Source organism: Octopus sinensis, linkage group LG15, assembly GCF_006345805.1.
Source record: "Octopus sinensis linkage group LG15, ASM634580v1, whole genome shotgun sequence".
Taxonomy (NCBI): domain Eukaryota; kingdom Metazoa; phylum Mollusca; class Cephalopoda; order Octopoda; family Octopodidae; genus Octopus; species Octopus sinensis.
This window is the reverse complement of record NC_043011.1, coordinates 8,800,875-8,817,285: the sequence shown is the minus strand read 5'-3', so window position 1 is coordinate 8,817,285 and position 16,411 is coordinate 8,800,875. Positions and strand designations below refer to the sequence as shown.

General features: G+C 40.7%; 1 protein-coding gene and 1 long non-coding RNA gene across 2 annotated transcripts in view; one reads left to right on the top strand and one right to left on the bottom strand.

The window, feature by feature from the left end:
* LOC118766181 overlaps positions 1 to 16,411 on the bottom strand; it is a 43,927-nt gene that overhangs the window by 4,593 nt on the left and 22,923 nt on the right. The window contains exon 2 of the long non-coding RNA XR_005002096.1: positions 464 to 643. This is a non-coding gene — a long non-coding RNA (uncharacterized LOC118766181). The remainder of the gene's footprint in view (positions 1 to 463; positions 644 to 16,411) is intronic.
* Positions 3,558 to 11,534, top strand: LOC115219782 (gem-associated protein 6). The gene is made up of 2 exons (XM_029790037.2): positions 3,558 to 3,691; positions 9,573 to 11,534. The coding sequence occupies exon 2, from the start codon at positions 10,478 to 10,480 to the stop codon at positions 11,270 to 11,272; it is 795 nt and encodes a 264-aa protein (XP_029645897.2). The 5' UTR covers positions 3,558 to 3,691; positions 9,573 to 10,477; the 3' UTR covers positions 11,273 to 11,534.

The following is a 16,411-nucleotide window of genomic DNA, read 5'->3' as shown; positions in this document are numbered from 1 at the left end:
GAGAGCTTCCTGTTTCTTTATTAGCCACAAGGACCCAAACATAGAAGGGGACAATACAGCCTGATCGGGGTCAAACACACAATGACTTTCAACATTTTTACAAGATAGGATGAAATCGAATGAGATACAACAAGGACAAAATACGAACATGAAATGAAGCAGAGAGATGGGTTACGCCCCGACCCCACGGGACCCATTCTCCTACTGAAACTTTTGTATTCAGACTTATGACATGTTCACGAGGAATCTTTCATTCCCAGCACCCTCGCAACATGCAACCATCTTTCTTTGAACATTTTCTTTAACGGGCATCTTCTCTCCAGCCTCACCTTCCTTCTAAGGTGGAAGATAAAATATCTCACCAACCCGAGACCGGAGATGAGGTTGCCTGTCGCCAAACCTTTCATTCGCGACTTCCATGCCACCTCTTTCGCTATCGCTACTGCGAGAAAACATTGCTTACCTTCTTTCGTGAGGAAATCCGGAGGGTCAATTTTTACGATTGACTCAGACGACAGCTGTACTCTTCCCGAACCTGACAGCCCACACTTCAGACACTCCCGGACACTGAACAATAGCGTGCAGGACGGTTTCCCTATCCTGCCCGCATCTTGCTAGGCGAGCTTCCAGGAACATCCGGGTTCTAACAATGCAAAAAAAAAAAAAAATTATTATAAGCGTGAACCACATAGAGTCAATTTTTTTTTATTTTTGTCTCTCTGGATAAGATTTTATTTTCTTTCTGGGTGAGTTCAGCGATCCGGTTTCGATTCAGAGTCAAAGCTATTTTTATCTCACTTGGTGTCTTCCCATTTTTGCCGCTAAGTAAATCACCTAAACGAATATATACGCATATTTGTGTGCACGTGTGCATCTGCATTAATTACATAGCCTTCCAAGAAGGCTAGCAGACCGGAACTTCGAAGTTACTTTTGGTAAAACTATAATAAACACGTACTGTGCAAAACACTAGCGAGTAATTCTTCACTTCTACGCTAAATTTCGTAAAACGAGTAACTATCAGGGAAGGGGGTCCAAGATTTTTTTGGAAAAGTGGAGTGGGACCCCTCCCCCAGTATCCTGGAACCATTGGAAATTTTTTTTTTTACGTTGAATGAATTCTGGTGACCCTTTGACTGATTGATATAAAGTTGCTCATAGACATTCTCCAGCCTCTAGCCACGGCTATGCTGTCTTATATCTCTACCTTTTCTATGGCAACTACACACACACACACACACACACACACACACACACACACACACACACACACACACACACACACACACACACACACGCACACACATAAACACATTTAGTAGAGATGACTCAGAAGTTGTTGCTCTTCCGCAAACAGCAGTACATTGCTTCAGCTAAATACACGTCAGTGATTGGTTAAAATTACCCAAATACGACAACTTTAACACGAAATAACTTCTAAAATACGAAATTTTGTCAAAAACATTCAGAGTAAACCGTGTTCTACGTGAGAAATTCTACCAGTATTCGAAGTTTCAAACTGTTTAGTTAAAAAAAAAAAATTAATTAAAAAATCTGTGATTGAGATGGAATAGGTCCAATTAATCAAATTAGTAATTACTCATTTTATTCAATTTTAGACATATTTTGAAAATTAAAAATGATCAAACTTGTAAGAAAAAAAGTTGACTTGGAATCCAACATAGAAAAAAATATTGATTGTGAAACACCAAAAATAATCCAGATATTTTAATGGCAACCTCAATTGCAGTCGGGTCAAAGGTGAGAGAATTCTTTAACTAAAAGTACCTGTTACTCTTTTACTCGTTTCAGTCATTTGACTGTGGCCATGCTGGAGCACCGCCTTTTAGTCGAGCAAATCGACCCCAGAACTTATTCTTTGTAAGCCTAGTACTTATTCTATCGGTCTCTTTTTTTGCCGAACTGCTAAGTTACGGGGACGTAAACACACCAGCATCGGTTGTCAAGTGATGTTGGGAGGGACAAACACAGACACAAACATATACACATACATATATATACATATACATTATACGACGGGCTTCTTTCAGTTTCCGTCTACCAAATCCACTCACGAGGCTTTGGTCGGCCCGAGGCTATAGCAGAAGATACTTGCCCAAGGACCCACGCAGCGGGACTGAACCCGGAACCATGTGGTTCGTAAGCAAGCTGACTATGTTCTAAACTTTCTCAACTTCAACAACTATGCTAACCACTTCTTACTCGTAAAGATGATGTAACTGCACAAAATGGTGATGAAATGCTTGAAATGTAACGACTGCAAACAAGTGGTGAGAAAATCACGAGAAATCACTAATTACTCATTTTGCCCCGCTGATTCCATCATCTCTGTACGTTTTCTGATTTTGGCGCAAGGCCGGCAATTTGAAGGCTATGATTTTAGTCGATTGCAACGACCCCACTATTTCATTTCATTGGCTCTGAAAGGGGTGAAAGGCCACGTCGGCTGCGGCGAGATTTGAACATAGAACGTAAAGAGTTAGAAAAAATGCCGCCAAGCATTATGTCCGCCATCTTGAGTGTTGTAAAGTACAAGAGCAGCAATTTAGGGAGAGGGGTCAGTCGCTCGGTTCGGCCCCTCTGCTCGACCGGGACTCATTTTATATTTCTTTATTGCCCACAAGGGGGCTAAACGTAGAAGGGACAAACAAGGACAGACAAAGGGATTAAGTCGATTACATCGACCCCAGTGCGCAACTGGTACTTAATTTATCGACCCCGAAAGGATGAAAGGCAAAGTTTTAGAATTAAAAAGAAATTACTTTCCTAAATCACGACTGATTTACTCCCCTTTTCTCCTTAATTCATTCGGCATCATTCATTCATTCTTTCATTCATTCATTCTCTCTCTCTCTCAGCTCTGTTACTGTTAATACACCACTCTTTCTCTGTCTTTTCTTTCTATCTCTCCCTCTCTATCTTTCCCCTCTATCTCTTATTCTCCTCTGTCTCTTGCCTTTCTATCTTTCTCTCTCCCTTCCCTCACTATCTTTGCCTCTCTTCCCCTTCACTGTCTCTTTCCTCTCTTTCTCTCTCTCTCTCTTCTCATCTATCTTGTCACTATCAACATTCCACCCCTTCCCTTCTTTCTGTAATTGCCACTCTTTCTATCAACCTTACTCTCTCTCTCTCTCTCCCTCTCTATTTCTTCTTTCCCTTCTCATTATTTGCACTCCTTCTTCCCCCCAATTATTGCCTGTCCTCCACCTTTACTTCTCTTTTTCTCTGTCACCTAAATGCCTATTTCTTTATTACCCACAAGGGGATAAACGGATTAAGTCGATTATATCGACTCCAGTGCGTAACTGGTACTTAATTTATCGCTCCCGAAAGGATGAAAGGCAAAGTCGACCTCGGCGGAATTTGAACTCGGAACATAACATCAAACGAAGTACTGCAACGCATTTCGCCCGGCGGGCCAACGTCTCTGCCGACTCCTCGCCGCCTTCACCATCTCCTGTCACTACTCCTCCTCCCTCCCAACGTCTGTCACCTCCTCCACCTCCCGTTATTTCCCTTTGTTCCTCACTACCACTACCCCCTCCTCCTCCGTCAATCCTCAGTCCAGCAGGTCACGTGCTCAACGCAACTTCCTCTTCCTGTCTAAGATGGCGAAAAATGTGGAGAACGACCTGAGTTTCCTTCAAATCATTTACGAAATCATTCGAAGGTAAAAAACCACAAATATTGGCCCCTCTTGTTCCTTTCTTCTTTCTTACCTTTCTTCCGTTTTTACTTTCTTGACACAACCACAAAAAAAAAAAAAAGAAAAAAATAGGAACAAAAGACAATTTCTTGTTTATTTAACGGTTTTTTTTTTGTTTAATTAATTAATTTCTTGCCTTCATTAATTTTGTAATTATAAATTATTTTTAAGACGACCGGTGGAAACCTGTTTATATTCGATCCTTCCAGAATTGTGTCGAAATATCTTCCTTTTTATAAAATCTTGTTTCAACTTGGAATATCGCTCCTGGGACCCATACCGAAAGAATGCCTAATGGTGAAGGGTGAGGCTACCTTAATTACAATGAAGTATTTTTGTAGAAACTGGAGCACGTGTGACTTCTATTTATGTCTTGTCTGGTTTTCTGTTATTTTGTGTGTTCACTGGTACTACTTGAAAAAAGTGGTCCCTGTGCGCGCATCCGCGCTACCTAGTCATGACTAGTCGATCCTTAATTTGTGTTTTATTTACTTTAACAAAAATTATTTATTTTGTGTTTTATTTACTTTTCTAGGTGGTGGTCATTGTAGGATCGACTACTCACGACAAACTACTTTTCTCAACTAATACATATTTCATGTAGATAACTCGATTTATACAAATTACAAGAGAACTCTAGCCACATGTGGTTATATTATATAGGAATTCAAACCACATGTTATACATACAACTCGAATCACACAACCAATTAGAACTCAAAACCATCCAATTCAAAACGCACATGTAATTTAACTCTTAGTTTTCGAAGAAAGAAGAAAAATTGTCTATTTTTTAATGAAATTTTTTACAAATCAGACTCGAGAGATTGAGACTAATTCCTGGATCGTAGGCAGGAAAGATATGCTCTGGAAGAATGAATTGGTGAAGTAAAATTTATGTAACAACACCAAATGGTGGTGCCCCATCATGGCCTCAGCTCGTGATCTGAAACTGGTTCGATTCAATTCTGTACGCTTCAGACTGAGTAGATTCCGATTATATACACGCAAACGCATGTCCCATTTTGGAAAAATCAAATTGTGATGTATGTCAGTATGTATGCAGGCATGCATCCCAACTGGTTCGTTTTCGTATTAGATTCGGACATTATTGTAATATTCATCATCTGAAAGATATTTGTAGAAATTTTCATCCCCCAAAAAAAAAAAAAAATCCTTCGATATAACTTGAAAACATCAAAACATTTCACTAGGGATATTTCCGTGGGTTGTGGAGTAGAGATGTAACGAAATTAAACCAGCAATGTCTCATTTTAAACTTTAAGGAAAAAAAAAAGAAAAAAAGCCTTGCATATTTGTTCTTCCCTGTTTCATGTGTCTATGTAAAATCCTCAAATTTCCAAGCAGAAAACAGAATCCAACTCTCATTTGCTTCCACGGAAATACCCAAAATGAAATGTTCTGATTTTGTCGAGTTATAAAGAAGGAATGCCAAAAATACTCATTTTTCTGTAAGTTTTAAGGAAACAAAACCGGACTCGTGTGAATTTTCTGAAACTCCTCTCTTCACCACCAAAAACTTTTATATTAGAATCTACACCATCTGAAGCATATTTGCAGAAAATTTCATTAAAAAGAAATACCCATTTTTCTGAAAGCTATAAGAAAACAAATTCGCTGGGGGTGGGGCACTTGTATGGGTATGCCACTATTTCTAATGATTATTGACAAATAGTCATTGGATAAAGCATTCCAGATTGTTCCATTGCTAAATGACATTTACAAATCACAGGTAGTTGTCATTGGATTAATGGCATACGTTTAAGTATTTACCTGTTAAACCCTATTTCGATCTTGACAGAGTAGGCCGTGGCTTTCCACTCATCACTATGCCGTGTTACTGTTTGTCAAGGACTACCCTGCTTGTGAAGGAACACGTATTCTTCATCATTTGAGATGGTTGTGTGAGAATTGGGAGAGATTTGGCTGCTGTTTCCAACATTTCAGGTGACATACACATACCTGATAAATAAACAAACCTAACTTATGTTTGTCTACTTATTAGGTATATTTAGTGTAATTTTAATTAAAAATCTGTTATATGCAATTGACAGGATATTAAATTAAAAATATCCATGTATCAGAGTATGATACATAGATGGCTATTTTTTATCTTGAAACAAATGATGTGTGTGTGTGTGTGCAAGCATGGCTGAATGTACATCTGACTATAACTCTTGTCCAACCCATGCCAGCATGGAAAAAATGCTCATAAAAGTGATGATTGTGTGTATGGCTCCCGTTCCGGTGGCACGTAAAATGCATCATTTGAATGTGGTCGATGCCAGATCACCCTGACTGGCTCCTGTGCCGGTGGCACGTAAAATGCACCCACTACACTCTGGGAGTGGTTGGTGTTAGGAAGGGCATTCAGCTGTAGAAACATTACCAGATCAGATGAGCCTGGTGCAGCCACTGGCTCTCCAGACTTCAGTCAAACTATCCAACCCATGCCAGCATGGAAAGTGGACGTTAAACGATGATGAGGAATTCTTGCAGTGAGTTGATAAAATGTTGAATTAAACCTAATCTGCATGTTTCAGTTGGTTTTTATTTAGATGGAAAATTTCATAAAATGCAACAAGGCCGTTTATATCAGACAAACACTGGCATATCTAACTCACTAACTCAAAAAGCACCAGTAATTGTAGTATCAATTGAAAAAGCAGGAGAAACGATGTCCTGTCAAGTAATTCCTGATGATCAAAGACAATCCAACTATAACCATCTCGTATTTTTCCTTTATACAGGAAATCCAGTACCACATGAAATATCTTTTTCTCAGGCGGATGAGAGCGATTTAAAGGAATCTGACTATTTCTAGCAGGTTGAGTGACCATGTATAGGCATCCTCAATGGCTTCAGTATATCTTGTGTATTGCTTTGGTGATTGAAGATTTGAAATTAGTAGTCATCATCATCATCATCATTTAAGTCCGCTTTCCATGCTAGCATGGGTTGGACGATTTGACTGAGGACTGGCGAATCAGATGGCTGCACCAGACTCCAATCTTGATCTGGTAGAGTTTCTACAGCTGGATGCCCTTCCTAATGCCAACCACTCCGAGAGTGTAGTGGGTGCTTTTTACGTGCCACCGGCACAGGGGCCAGTCAGGTGGTACTGGCAATGACCTCGCTCGAATCTTTTTACACATGCCACTGTAGGTCAACAAAATATTTATTAACCACTGACTGAGCTGATCTGATTCAGTTGATAGCTAAGTTTAGTAATTTCCTGGAGTTTAAAGCTTCTGATTAGAACATTTTGAAACTGGAGGTGGGGAGGGATGTGGGTCAACTGCTTTCACACAGGCCAAAATGTGCATTATTTAAAGAGTCAGAATTTTTAATTTTTAAAATTTTCTTTCAAACTGAGGTTTAGTTAATACAGTTCTATGTTTAAGAGATGAGGAATTATGTAGACAATAATGTTTAGTTGTCATAACATCAAACATGGGGTTTTCTTAATGCTTTTAAGTATTTTAACTATGTCCGGTCCGTTTATATATATCTTCTTTTTTCATTATAGTATCACGACACGGAATTTTATTTTTTTGCTTTCTGGTTTTTCTTTTTAATAGTAATTTTGCGTGCATGAAGGAGTTGGCTAGTTTATTTTCCCTTTTGGGGTTTAAATTCCAGGATGTCGATTGTTTCCTTGAGAAATCCTCACCAGTGTAGATAAGCAATTGGCAAACTGCTCAAAGAAATCTCTGTCAGTTAGAAAAGAAAACCGAAATTTGTTGCCTCAAATCACATTCTGTTGTCTTCGGAAGGAGAAATACATTGGACAATGTAGTCCTTGATACACTAGGATTCGTAAAAAAAAAAAAGTAGATTGCTTACGGAGAGAACATTTTTTGATCATCAGTTTCTTTTATTGGGTCTGACTCTGAGCTAAACCACAATTTGTTTTTATACAAAGTTGTTTAAAATGAAATTATGGTAGAAAAGTAGAAGAAATTGTAATCTGGCAGCGTTTATCTTCAATTTTCATTTAAGACTCTTTGCGGCCCCTTCAATGGGGAGTCGCCACAACCGTGAAGCGAAACTGGGGGTGAATTTAAGCCAATGATTAAATCACAGAACTTGGTTTTATCGAATTATCTCCCTTCACATGTAAGTTACCTCCACAGATAAACTTTATGAAAACGGCATTGAATCGGTTTACTTTCCAGCTCTATAGCTGTATCTCTCTTTTACTTGTTTCAGTCATGCGACTGTGGCCATGCTGGAGCACCGTCTTTAGTCGAGCAAATCGACCCCAGGACTTATTCTATCGGTCTCTTTTTTGCCGAACCGCTAAGTTACTGGGACGTAAACACACCAGCATCGGTTGTCAAGCGATGTTGGGGGGACTCACAGACACACATACATATATACGACGGGCTTCTTTCAGTTTCCGTCAACCAAATCCACTCAAGGCTTTGGTTGGCTTGAGGCTATAGTAGAAGACACTTACCCAGGGTGCCACGCAGTGGGACTGAACCCAGAACCATGTAGTTCGTAAGCACCCTACTTACCACACATATGTAAATCTCACCTGATTTATTTACTCTATCCCCAATAATCCAAGATTTCCTTACCAACATGCAGTTGTCATAGAAACAGTTTTAAGTATTCTGTAGATTCCGTATGGATAAGATGGTCTCAATGTTACAAGACTGTTTGATAAGTGACAGTGCTTGCTACATTTTTCAAGATGCTGTCCCACCCCAAGTCTTTTTTTTTTAATTCTGTTTTTCTTTTTTTGTCCCACCTTTTTTTTTAATTCTTTTTTTTTTTACCTTTACTGCATTTGCTCTGACCTATATAAACGACAGCTAACAGGTGTGTACAGGTTTGAGAATTCCTGAGAACATGTATTATGTTGTCAACATCTTTATTAACTGTTTAGCATTGACTGAAGTTGCATGATTCAGTGGTTAGAGAGTCAGACTCACAATCCTGAGGTAGTGAGTTCGATTCCCAGACCGGATTGCGTATTGTGCTTGTGAGCAAGACCCTTTATTTCACGTTGCTCCAGTTCACTCAGCTGTAGAAATGAGTTGTGATGCCACTCGGCTTTTGCCTTTTTTCCCTTGGATAACATCAGTGGCATGGGAAGGGGAGGCTGGTATGCATGGCCAACATCTGGTCTTCCATAAAACAACCTTGCCTGGACTTGTTCATAACCAAAGGGGAATTTTACCTTTTTTGATATTGAGATTACTCTGTTGAATATGTAAACACTTATTTATTTTCAATGTTTTCAATTAATTATGTATTATCTCATACCTTCAAGATCTTGTTTATTTTTTTGAATGCCATTGTAGGATAAGTGTGAGAGACTATATCTGGCCAATTTATATGCTAATGAATTAATATGGAGCAGATAGCTATAACTATCTTGCCAGGGTAATTATAGGCTGTTTTTATTAGGTTTGCTTGCTTTCCTACTTGACAGTATGGCTCCCATGCTGGTGGCACGTAAAAGGCACGAGCCAAACGTGGTTGATGCCAGTGTCCCCTGACTGACTCCCATGCTGGTGGCACATAAAAAGCACCCACTTTTGGAGTGGTTGGTCTTTAGGAAGAGCATCCAGCTGTAGAAACATTGCCAGATTAGATTGAAGTCTGGTGCAGCCTTCTGATTTGCCAGTTCTCAGACCATCCAACCCATGCCAGCATGGAAAGCAGGCGTTAAACGAGGACGATGATGATGATTTCTTACATTATAATGAAGAAAGCAATTATTTTGAAGCTCTCGTTATTAAAAAATGGGAATGTCTGATTTTTTCTTTCCATTTCTCTCTGTCTTTTATACTTTCTCTCTTCATCTTCAGCATTGAAAAAGATTCCCACGATGTGCCCCAGAAAGTGACAGACTTGAAGAACCGGCTTCAACGGGGCCGCGAGATTGTGGACAAAATGCCGGGCATCCAGCACACACGGGAAGAGCAGATGAAACACATAGAGGTGCTTCGTAAACAGCTCATCACCAAGTGCGACTTGATAAAGAAATACAAGAACTTCCACACCTTCAACCTGTCTCGGTAACCGATTCCCCACTGTTGTGCAGAGAACAGTCTGCTGTCATCCTGCTTCTAACAGCATCATCAAACTATAGCAACTGGATTAACCAAACAACCAATCGGAGCATTTCGGAGGGTTTCACCTTTTAGCAGTGTCCTTTGTTTTCTCTTTATTTTTCCCCTCTCCTGTGCTTTTTTTTTAATGTCTAGTGCATACATATGCACTTACAAAGATATATAAAACTTTTGCAGACACAAGTACGCCCTTATATGGAAACGTGCATACGTTCTCTCTTATAAATGCCATACAAACACAACTATAGCTTTTCATTGACACACACACACACACAGGTTTTTATAGATAGAACCATTTAAACATATTCACACACTCATACATAGCTTTTTACAGATACACGTTGAACTTACGAAACCTACATACGGACTCGCAGCAAGGGTGTGCACTTGTGACTCGTATTCTGGTAATTGTATGAACATAGTCGTCAACTCGAAAGGAAATTTGTGAATTTGAAGAAGGAAAAGGAGGGGAAGAAAACAACAAAAAAAGCAAAATAGAAAATTATAGGGACTTTCCCCTCCCCTCAAAATTGCTGGCCTTGTGCCCAAGTTACCTATTATTTGTAGTAGTTACCGTTATCCCCTTTTTTTTTTTTATTACCCCTCTTTCCATTTCTCTTTTTGTCTTGTTTGATTCTTAAATGACCACCATGGTTGAGGAAAGGTGCCACCCGATTTTCACCCAAGACCCTGCTCACTGGATGCAGTACATCTACAAGAAGGTCCGTGTGCTCACCGGCCCCAACCAAGAGCATGTGGGTCACGTCTATACTGTCGACCCGGTCACTTCCAGCTTCATCCTCGTTCACTTCCCTCCTGCAACTGCTTCTGATGCTGCTGCCTCCACGGCTGCTAATGTGACTGGAACTTCTAGTAACTCTGCCACCACTCCAAACACGACCACTGCGAGTGACACTACTGCTGCTACCGTTACCGAAGTTAAGGCTTCTGATATTTCTGCTACTACTAGTCCCGCCTCTACCCCCAAGACCAGTGTAGGGGTCTGTGTTATTCCAGGACATGCTGTTGTCGATGTGGCTGTGTTGCAGGAAGATGATAATGATGCTGGTAACAGTGGCAACGGTCCAAAAGATAGTGATTACGAAAAAATTAAGGCCAGACTTGATGCTCTGTTCCTCAACAGCAAGAACAGTCAGCTTGGTTTTGGCGACAGCGGCAACATGGGCATTGAAACGAGCCATCTGAGTGAGGAAGCCCTCTCGGAACGCAAGGACAAGCTCAAGTCATGGATGCTGAAGAATCGCTTGCCCGTGCAGGAACAAAAGGGTCAGGATGGGGACAAACCGAAGTGTCTGTGTGTGGCTGGCGCTGTGACCATTCTACCACCGTATGGCCCCGGCAACTGTTGTAGCACCAATGAGATAATCCTGTCGAGAATCCAGAATCTCATTAGAAATATGCCACCAACTGTCTGACAAGAGCTGTTAATTAGCTTCGTTCGTTTGCTCACTGTTGAGGCAAAATTGATTATAAATCAGAGTATTGGGTTACCCTGCTGCTACACAGATCATGAGTTCAGTTCTCCCTGGTTGCCCATAACAAAATGCTGGCGTTTATTATTATTATTGGCGGCAAACTGGTAGAATCGTTAGCTCACTGGACGAAATGCTTAGCGGTATTTCATCTGAGTTCAAATTCTGCCGAGGTCGACTTTGCCTTTCATCCTTTCGGGGTCGATTAAATAAGTACCAGTTACGCACTGGGTCGACGATATAATCAACTTAGTCCCTTTGTCTGTCCCCTCTGTGTTTAGCTCCCCCTGTGGGCAATAAAGAATCAAATTATTATTTATTTATGAAAATTAATGTGACTCTTTCATGACGGTAAATAAACAATAAGAACTCGGTTTTGTAATGGAGATCAACTTTTATCACAAACAATTTCATGTTCTTCTTATTGCTATTATTGTAACAAGCTGGCAGAATCGTTAGTTCACAGGGCAAAAATGCTTAGCGACATTTCATCCTTCCTTGCATTCTGAGCTCAAATTCTGCCAAGGTTGACTTAGCCTTTCATCTTTTCAAGGTCAATAAAATAACCACCAGTTGAGCACCAGGGGCGATGTAATCGACTAGCACCCTCCCCCCAAAAAATTTCAGGCCTTGCGTGCCTATAATAGAAAGGATTATTATTATGGCAGTGAAACCCCTCGTCTATGGTAGAAAGAATTAAGGCCATGCTGACAGAATCGTTGGAGCATCGGACAAAATGCTAAGTGGCATTTGTTCTGGCTTTTTACATTGTGGGCTCAAATCCTGCCAAAGTCAGCTTTGCCTTTCATCCTCTCGTGGTTGATAAAATAAATTACAAGTCGTGTATTGAGGTGGGGGGGGGGGAGTCATTGTAATCTACTTTCCTGTTCCTTTAAAATTGCTGGCTTTGTGCCAAAGTTAGTTATCGTAGCTGGACCCATTTTCATGGCCAGACTTGGAACAAGGGACACTGCCACTTGCATGGAAGTGGTGTCTCTTATTTCCATTCTTCCCTGAAAACATGTCCGGTCACGTGGAAATACTTCCTTGCTTGGAAACAGGCAAGATTTGGTGACAGGAATGGCATCCGACTTTAGGAAATCTGCCTCAGAGTAGTCTGTGAGTGCTCACTCATGCGTTGTCAGGGTAACACCCTTACAGATGATGCAGTGCCCAGCAGGGTGGGGTGGAATGGGTTGGTAGTAACAATTGGATGATATTTAGTTAGGTCCCTTTTATGCTCCGAGTTCAAATTATTCCGGGATTTACTTTGCCTGCCATCTTTCCAGCATCTGTGGAACACTCTCCATCTACTTGAGGCACAACTAATTGACTGTCCTCTTTGAAACCCATCATCATCATCATCCATATATACACTTCACTTCACCCTTGTTAGGAGACAGGTCAGACACGCAGCCGGTCATTTTGGGATTTTACTTGTGACAAACTGATAGCCAGTCCTGTGTGGCGGTTGTCAGTATATTCATTCCTGATTAGCGCCATTCGATGCTGCAAAGAATCTAAAGAGGCCCTTTTTTTTTTTTTTTTTTTTTTTTCTTCTGTCCTGTTGTTTCTGAGACATTGGTTCATCCAAAATTAGCATTTATTTCATTCCATTTATAAAGTGCCATGCTCCTCCCCGATGCCTCACTTTTGGCCAGGGTGTCAACTACAACTTTCTCTAAACCCAAACCCCTAACACTGTTGCACTCATTTGTCTCTTTCTTCTCACATTTACTTTGACTTTTTTTTGTTCAACTTTAATAGTAATAATAATTACCATTCTAATGAGATGGTACCAACTGGTTTGCACACACACACACATACACACCCCTCAAAATTACAGGCCTTGTGCCAAAATTAGAAACCTGCACGCTAAACGAAATATTGAACATTCCTTCCACCATTACGTTCTGAGTTCAAATTCTGCCAAGGTAGACTTTGTCTTTCATCCTTTCAGGGTCGATAAAATAAGTACCAGTTGAACACTGGGGCTTATGTAATCAAGTATACCCCCTCCCCCAAATTTCAGGCCTTGTGCCTATAATAGAAAGGATTGGTAATGAGCTGGCAGAATCGTTAGCGTGCTGGACGAAATGCTTTGCAGTATTTTATCCGTCTTTACGTTCTGAGTTCAAATCCCGCCGAGGTCGATTTTGCCTTTCATCCTTTCGGGGTCTGTAAATTAAGTACTAGTTACACACTGGGGTGGATGTAATCAACTGGTCCCCTCCCGCAAAATTTGAAACCATTATTATTATTTTGAGTTGGGTAGATTAACAGATTCGTTAGAGCGTTGGGGGTGGGGAATGCTTTGCAGTATTTGTTCCTGTTCTTCACATTCTGAGTTCAAATCCCACCGAGATCAACTTGGCCTTTTATCCACACAGAGTTGCTAAAATAAAGTACCAGTCATGAACTAGGGTTGATGTAGTCGATTTGCCCCTCCTCTCAAAATTTCTCACCTTGTGCATGAAGAGGGCAACCTTTTAATCATTTATAAAAAAGAAAAAATCGCAGGTGGGTTTGTCAGGTATATTATTTTCATATGAAGGTAAATATAAAACAGTTAAAACCATGGCATACGAAACCAAAAAAAATATATGCTGTAAATTTTTTTTTTTTTACTGAAAATAAAATATATTTGGAAATTTATTTGCTCTTTTCTTCATGCTGATTTTTTTTTTTTTTTTTGAAAAAATCTTGAACAAGTTTTCTGCGTTTCTTGTAAACCTTTTTTTGTTCTTTTAATGTTTGGCGATGTAGTAAAACGATTTGTTAGTGTGTACCTTTGTAAATCAGCACACCGTTATACAAGCGGAGTTGTTCGTTTCCGGTCATAAATCGAAGGTGACCGACAGGAGTAACTCTCTCTCTCTATCTATCTATCTATCTATCTAAGAAATCAGGTATCATTACACTTGGAGACTTTCGGACTCCATCAAGGACAAAATTCCAATGAATTGGGAATAGGTCCGCGGTGTTCCTTACCATTTTGTCAAGAATTGAGAGTATATGGCAAAGAATGAGACCATCCTCTTGCGCATGTCCCTCAACATTCCACACCTAGCCAAAACTCGTAGCCCTTAAAAGGGAAAGAATTTATTCCATTGGGATCTAAGTAGTATTCTTTGTGAATACGAGTTAGTCTTATGGTGGAAAAGGATGGCCTTATAGATTTGTTTAACCCTTAAACGGCAGACATCATCAATTGCTGTTTCACAAAATTTCCGTGGATACGGCCATCACCAAAGGAGAGAGAATATTTTTATGGCATTTTTCGATAATGAGATTGTAAATTTTATCGTGCAAGAGACTAACAATTATTATTATTGTACTTGAAAGGGAAATTGATATTAAACTTTCCCCTAAGGAAAAGAGATTTGTATTTTGTCCATTTGGCCCACGTATTTATGCCGTTAAGGTTCATCCCACATCACCAGTTCTGCTTACCAGAAGTGGCCCACTTGGCACCGTGCATTCGTCGCAATGGCTGTGATATGTGGCCGCCTCCGATCGGGAGAGGAGCAGCCCGTTCCGAGTTCGAGAGTGGATGGAGTTGCATGTCGTTCTTCCGCTGGCGCCAGCTATCTGAGGGAACCAGCTACTAGACAGCTCGATTGGTGTTTCGCCCCTACACCCGGTTCCGACGATCGATTTGCACGTCAGAGACGCTACGGTTAACCATGCATCTATACATGTCGAGGCCTGGTAGTTTCTCTTCTCCATAACACCGATGCTAATTCAGGAGAAAAGCTGCTGAGTGACCGACACTGCTTGATACCATTTCCATCGCAGATGTTTCTATTTGAATGTAAAAGGAGAGGTACAGGTAACAGCTACACCTGTATCTACTGACCAGGACAATTATACTTTGAGGTGGACAGGTAATCTCTCTTCTCTATTACCACCGCTGTTTATCCAGGGGTAAAACTGCGGACTTGGGCCAATACAGACTTGATACCAATATTGTCGCAGTGTTGGTTCTAGATCGCATACCAGCTACATAGGACTGGGCAATATATTCTGAGGTTAACTGGAAATCTCTTTTCTTCATTCCGTTGGTGTTTATTCAATGGAAAAGCTGCCGATCCAGGTTTGGTACCAGTTTATCGCAGACGCAAAAAGCTGGAAGGAAGAGATACCAACTGCACAAATATGTACAGAGCTGAACAAGATTGTTTGAAGAAGACTAGCAGGTGTGTCCCCTCTCTACGTCACCAAACTGCTGATCTCAGCGAGGCACAAGTACCATCGCAGGTGTTGCTGTCGGGACAGATTAACCAGTTCTTTGCGTCCTTTCAATTATATATATATATAATGAAATTATTGTATACAGTGCTCAGGTGCACCACAACTCGTCAAAAGTGCGTATAAAGCATATGCAGTAATGTACAAATGTCTGGGAAATGAACAGTGTATTAGTCAGATACATGCTTGCGTGTGTATGGAGGGGAGAAAATCAGGTGTGGTGTTGACGAATCTCAGGAAGCATGGAAGTTTTCAAGGATGCAATGCTCCGACAACTAACAACTGATGCCGGCAGTCTGTTCCATGCTTCAGCAACTCTTAGCGTGAAAAAATGTTTCCGAAAGTCATGGGAGCTGTGTTGTTTTCTGACTTTGTAAACATGTCCACGGGTGGAGTTTGAACAGGAGCTCAGAGTTATTGTTTGTAAGATGGTTAATAATTTTATGGGTGTCTGCCAAGTCAGCTACCAGACGTCGGAGTTTCAATGTATCCATGCCCAGGGAAGTAAGGCGTTCAGAATATGGCAAATGCGTGATGGAGGGTATTCTCTTGGTTGCACGTCGCTGAACGGCTTCCAGACTATTAATATCCTGGGCAAGATAGGGGTTCCAGACCGGTGATGCAAATTCTAGATGAGGTCTTACCATAGCTATATAAAGCCGGAGAGCGGCTCACAAAGGACTTGGTGGGTGATGCCAAGACACCCTTAGCCTTCTTGGCAATTTTAGCGATGTGTTTTGTCCAACGTAAATCGCTGACGACAATAACGCTCAGGTCACGTTCACACGAAGACGATTCCGCCAAACCATCGCTCTGGTCAAAGAATGGTTT

What these genes read in the sequence shown, in the direction of transcription:
- LOC115219782 (XM_029790037.2), top strand. Translation starts at nt 10,478, where the DNA reads ATGACCACCATGGTTGAGGAAAGGTGCCACCCGATTTTCACCCAAGAC.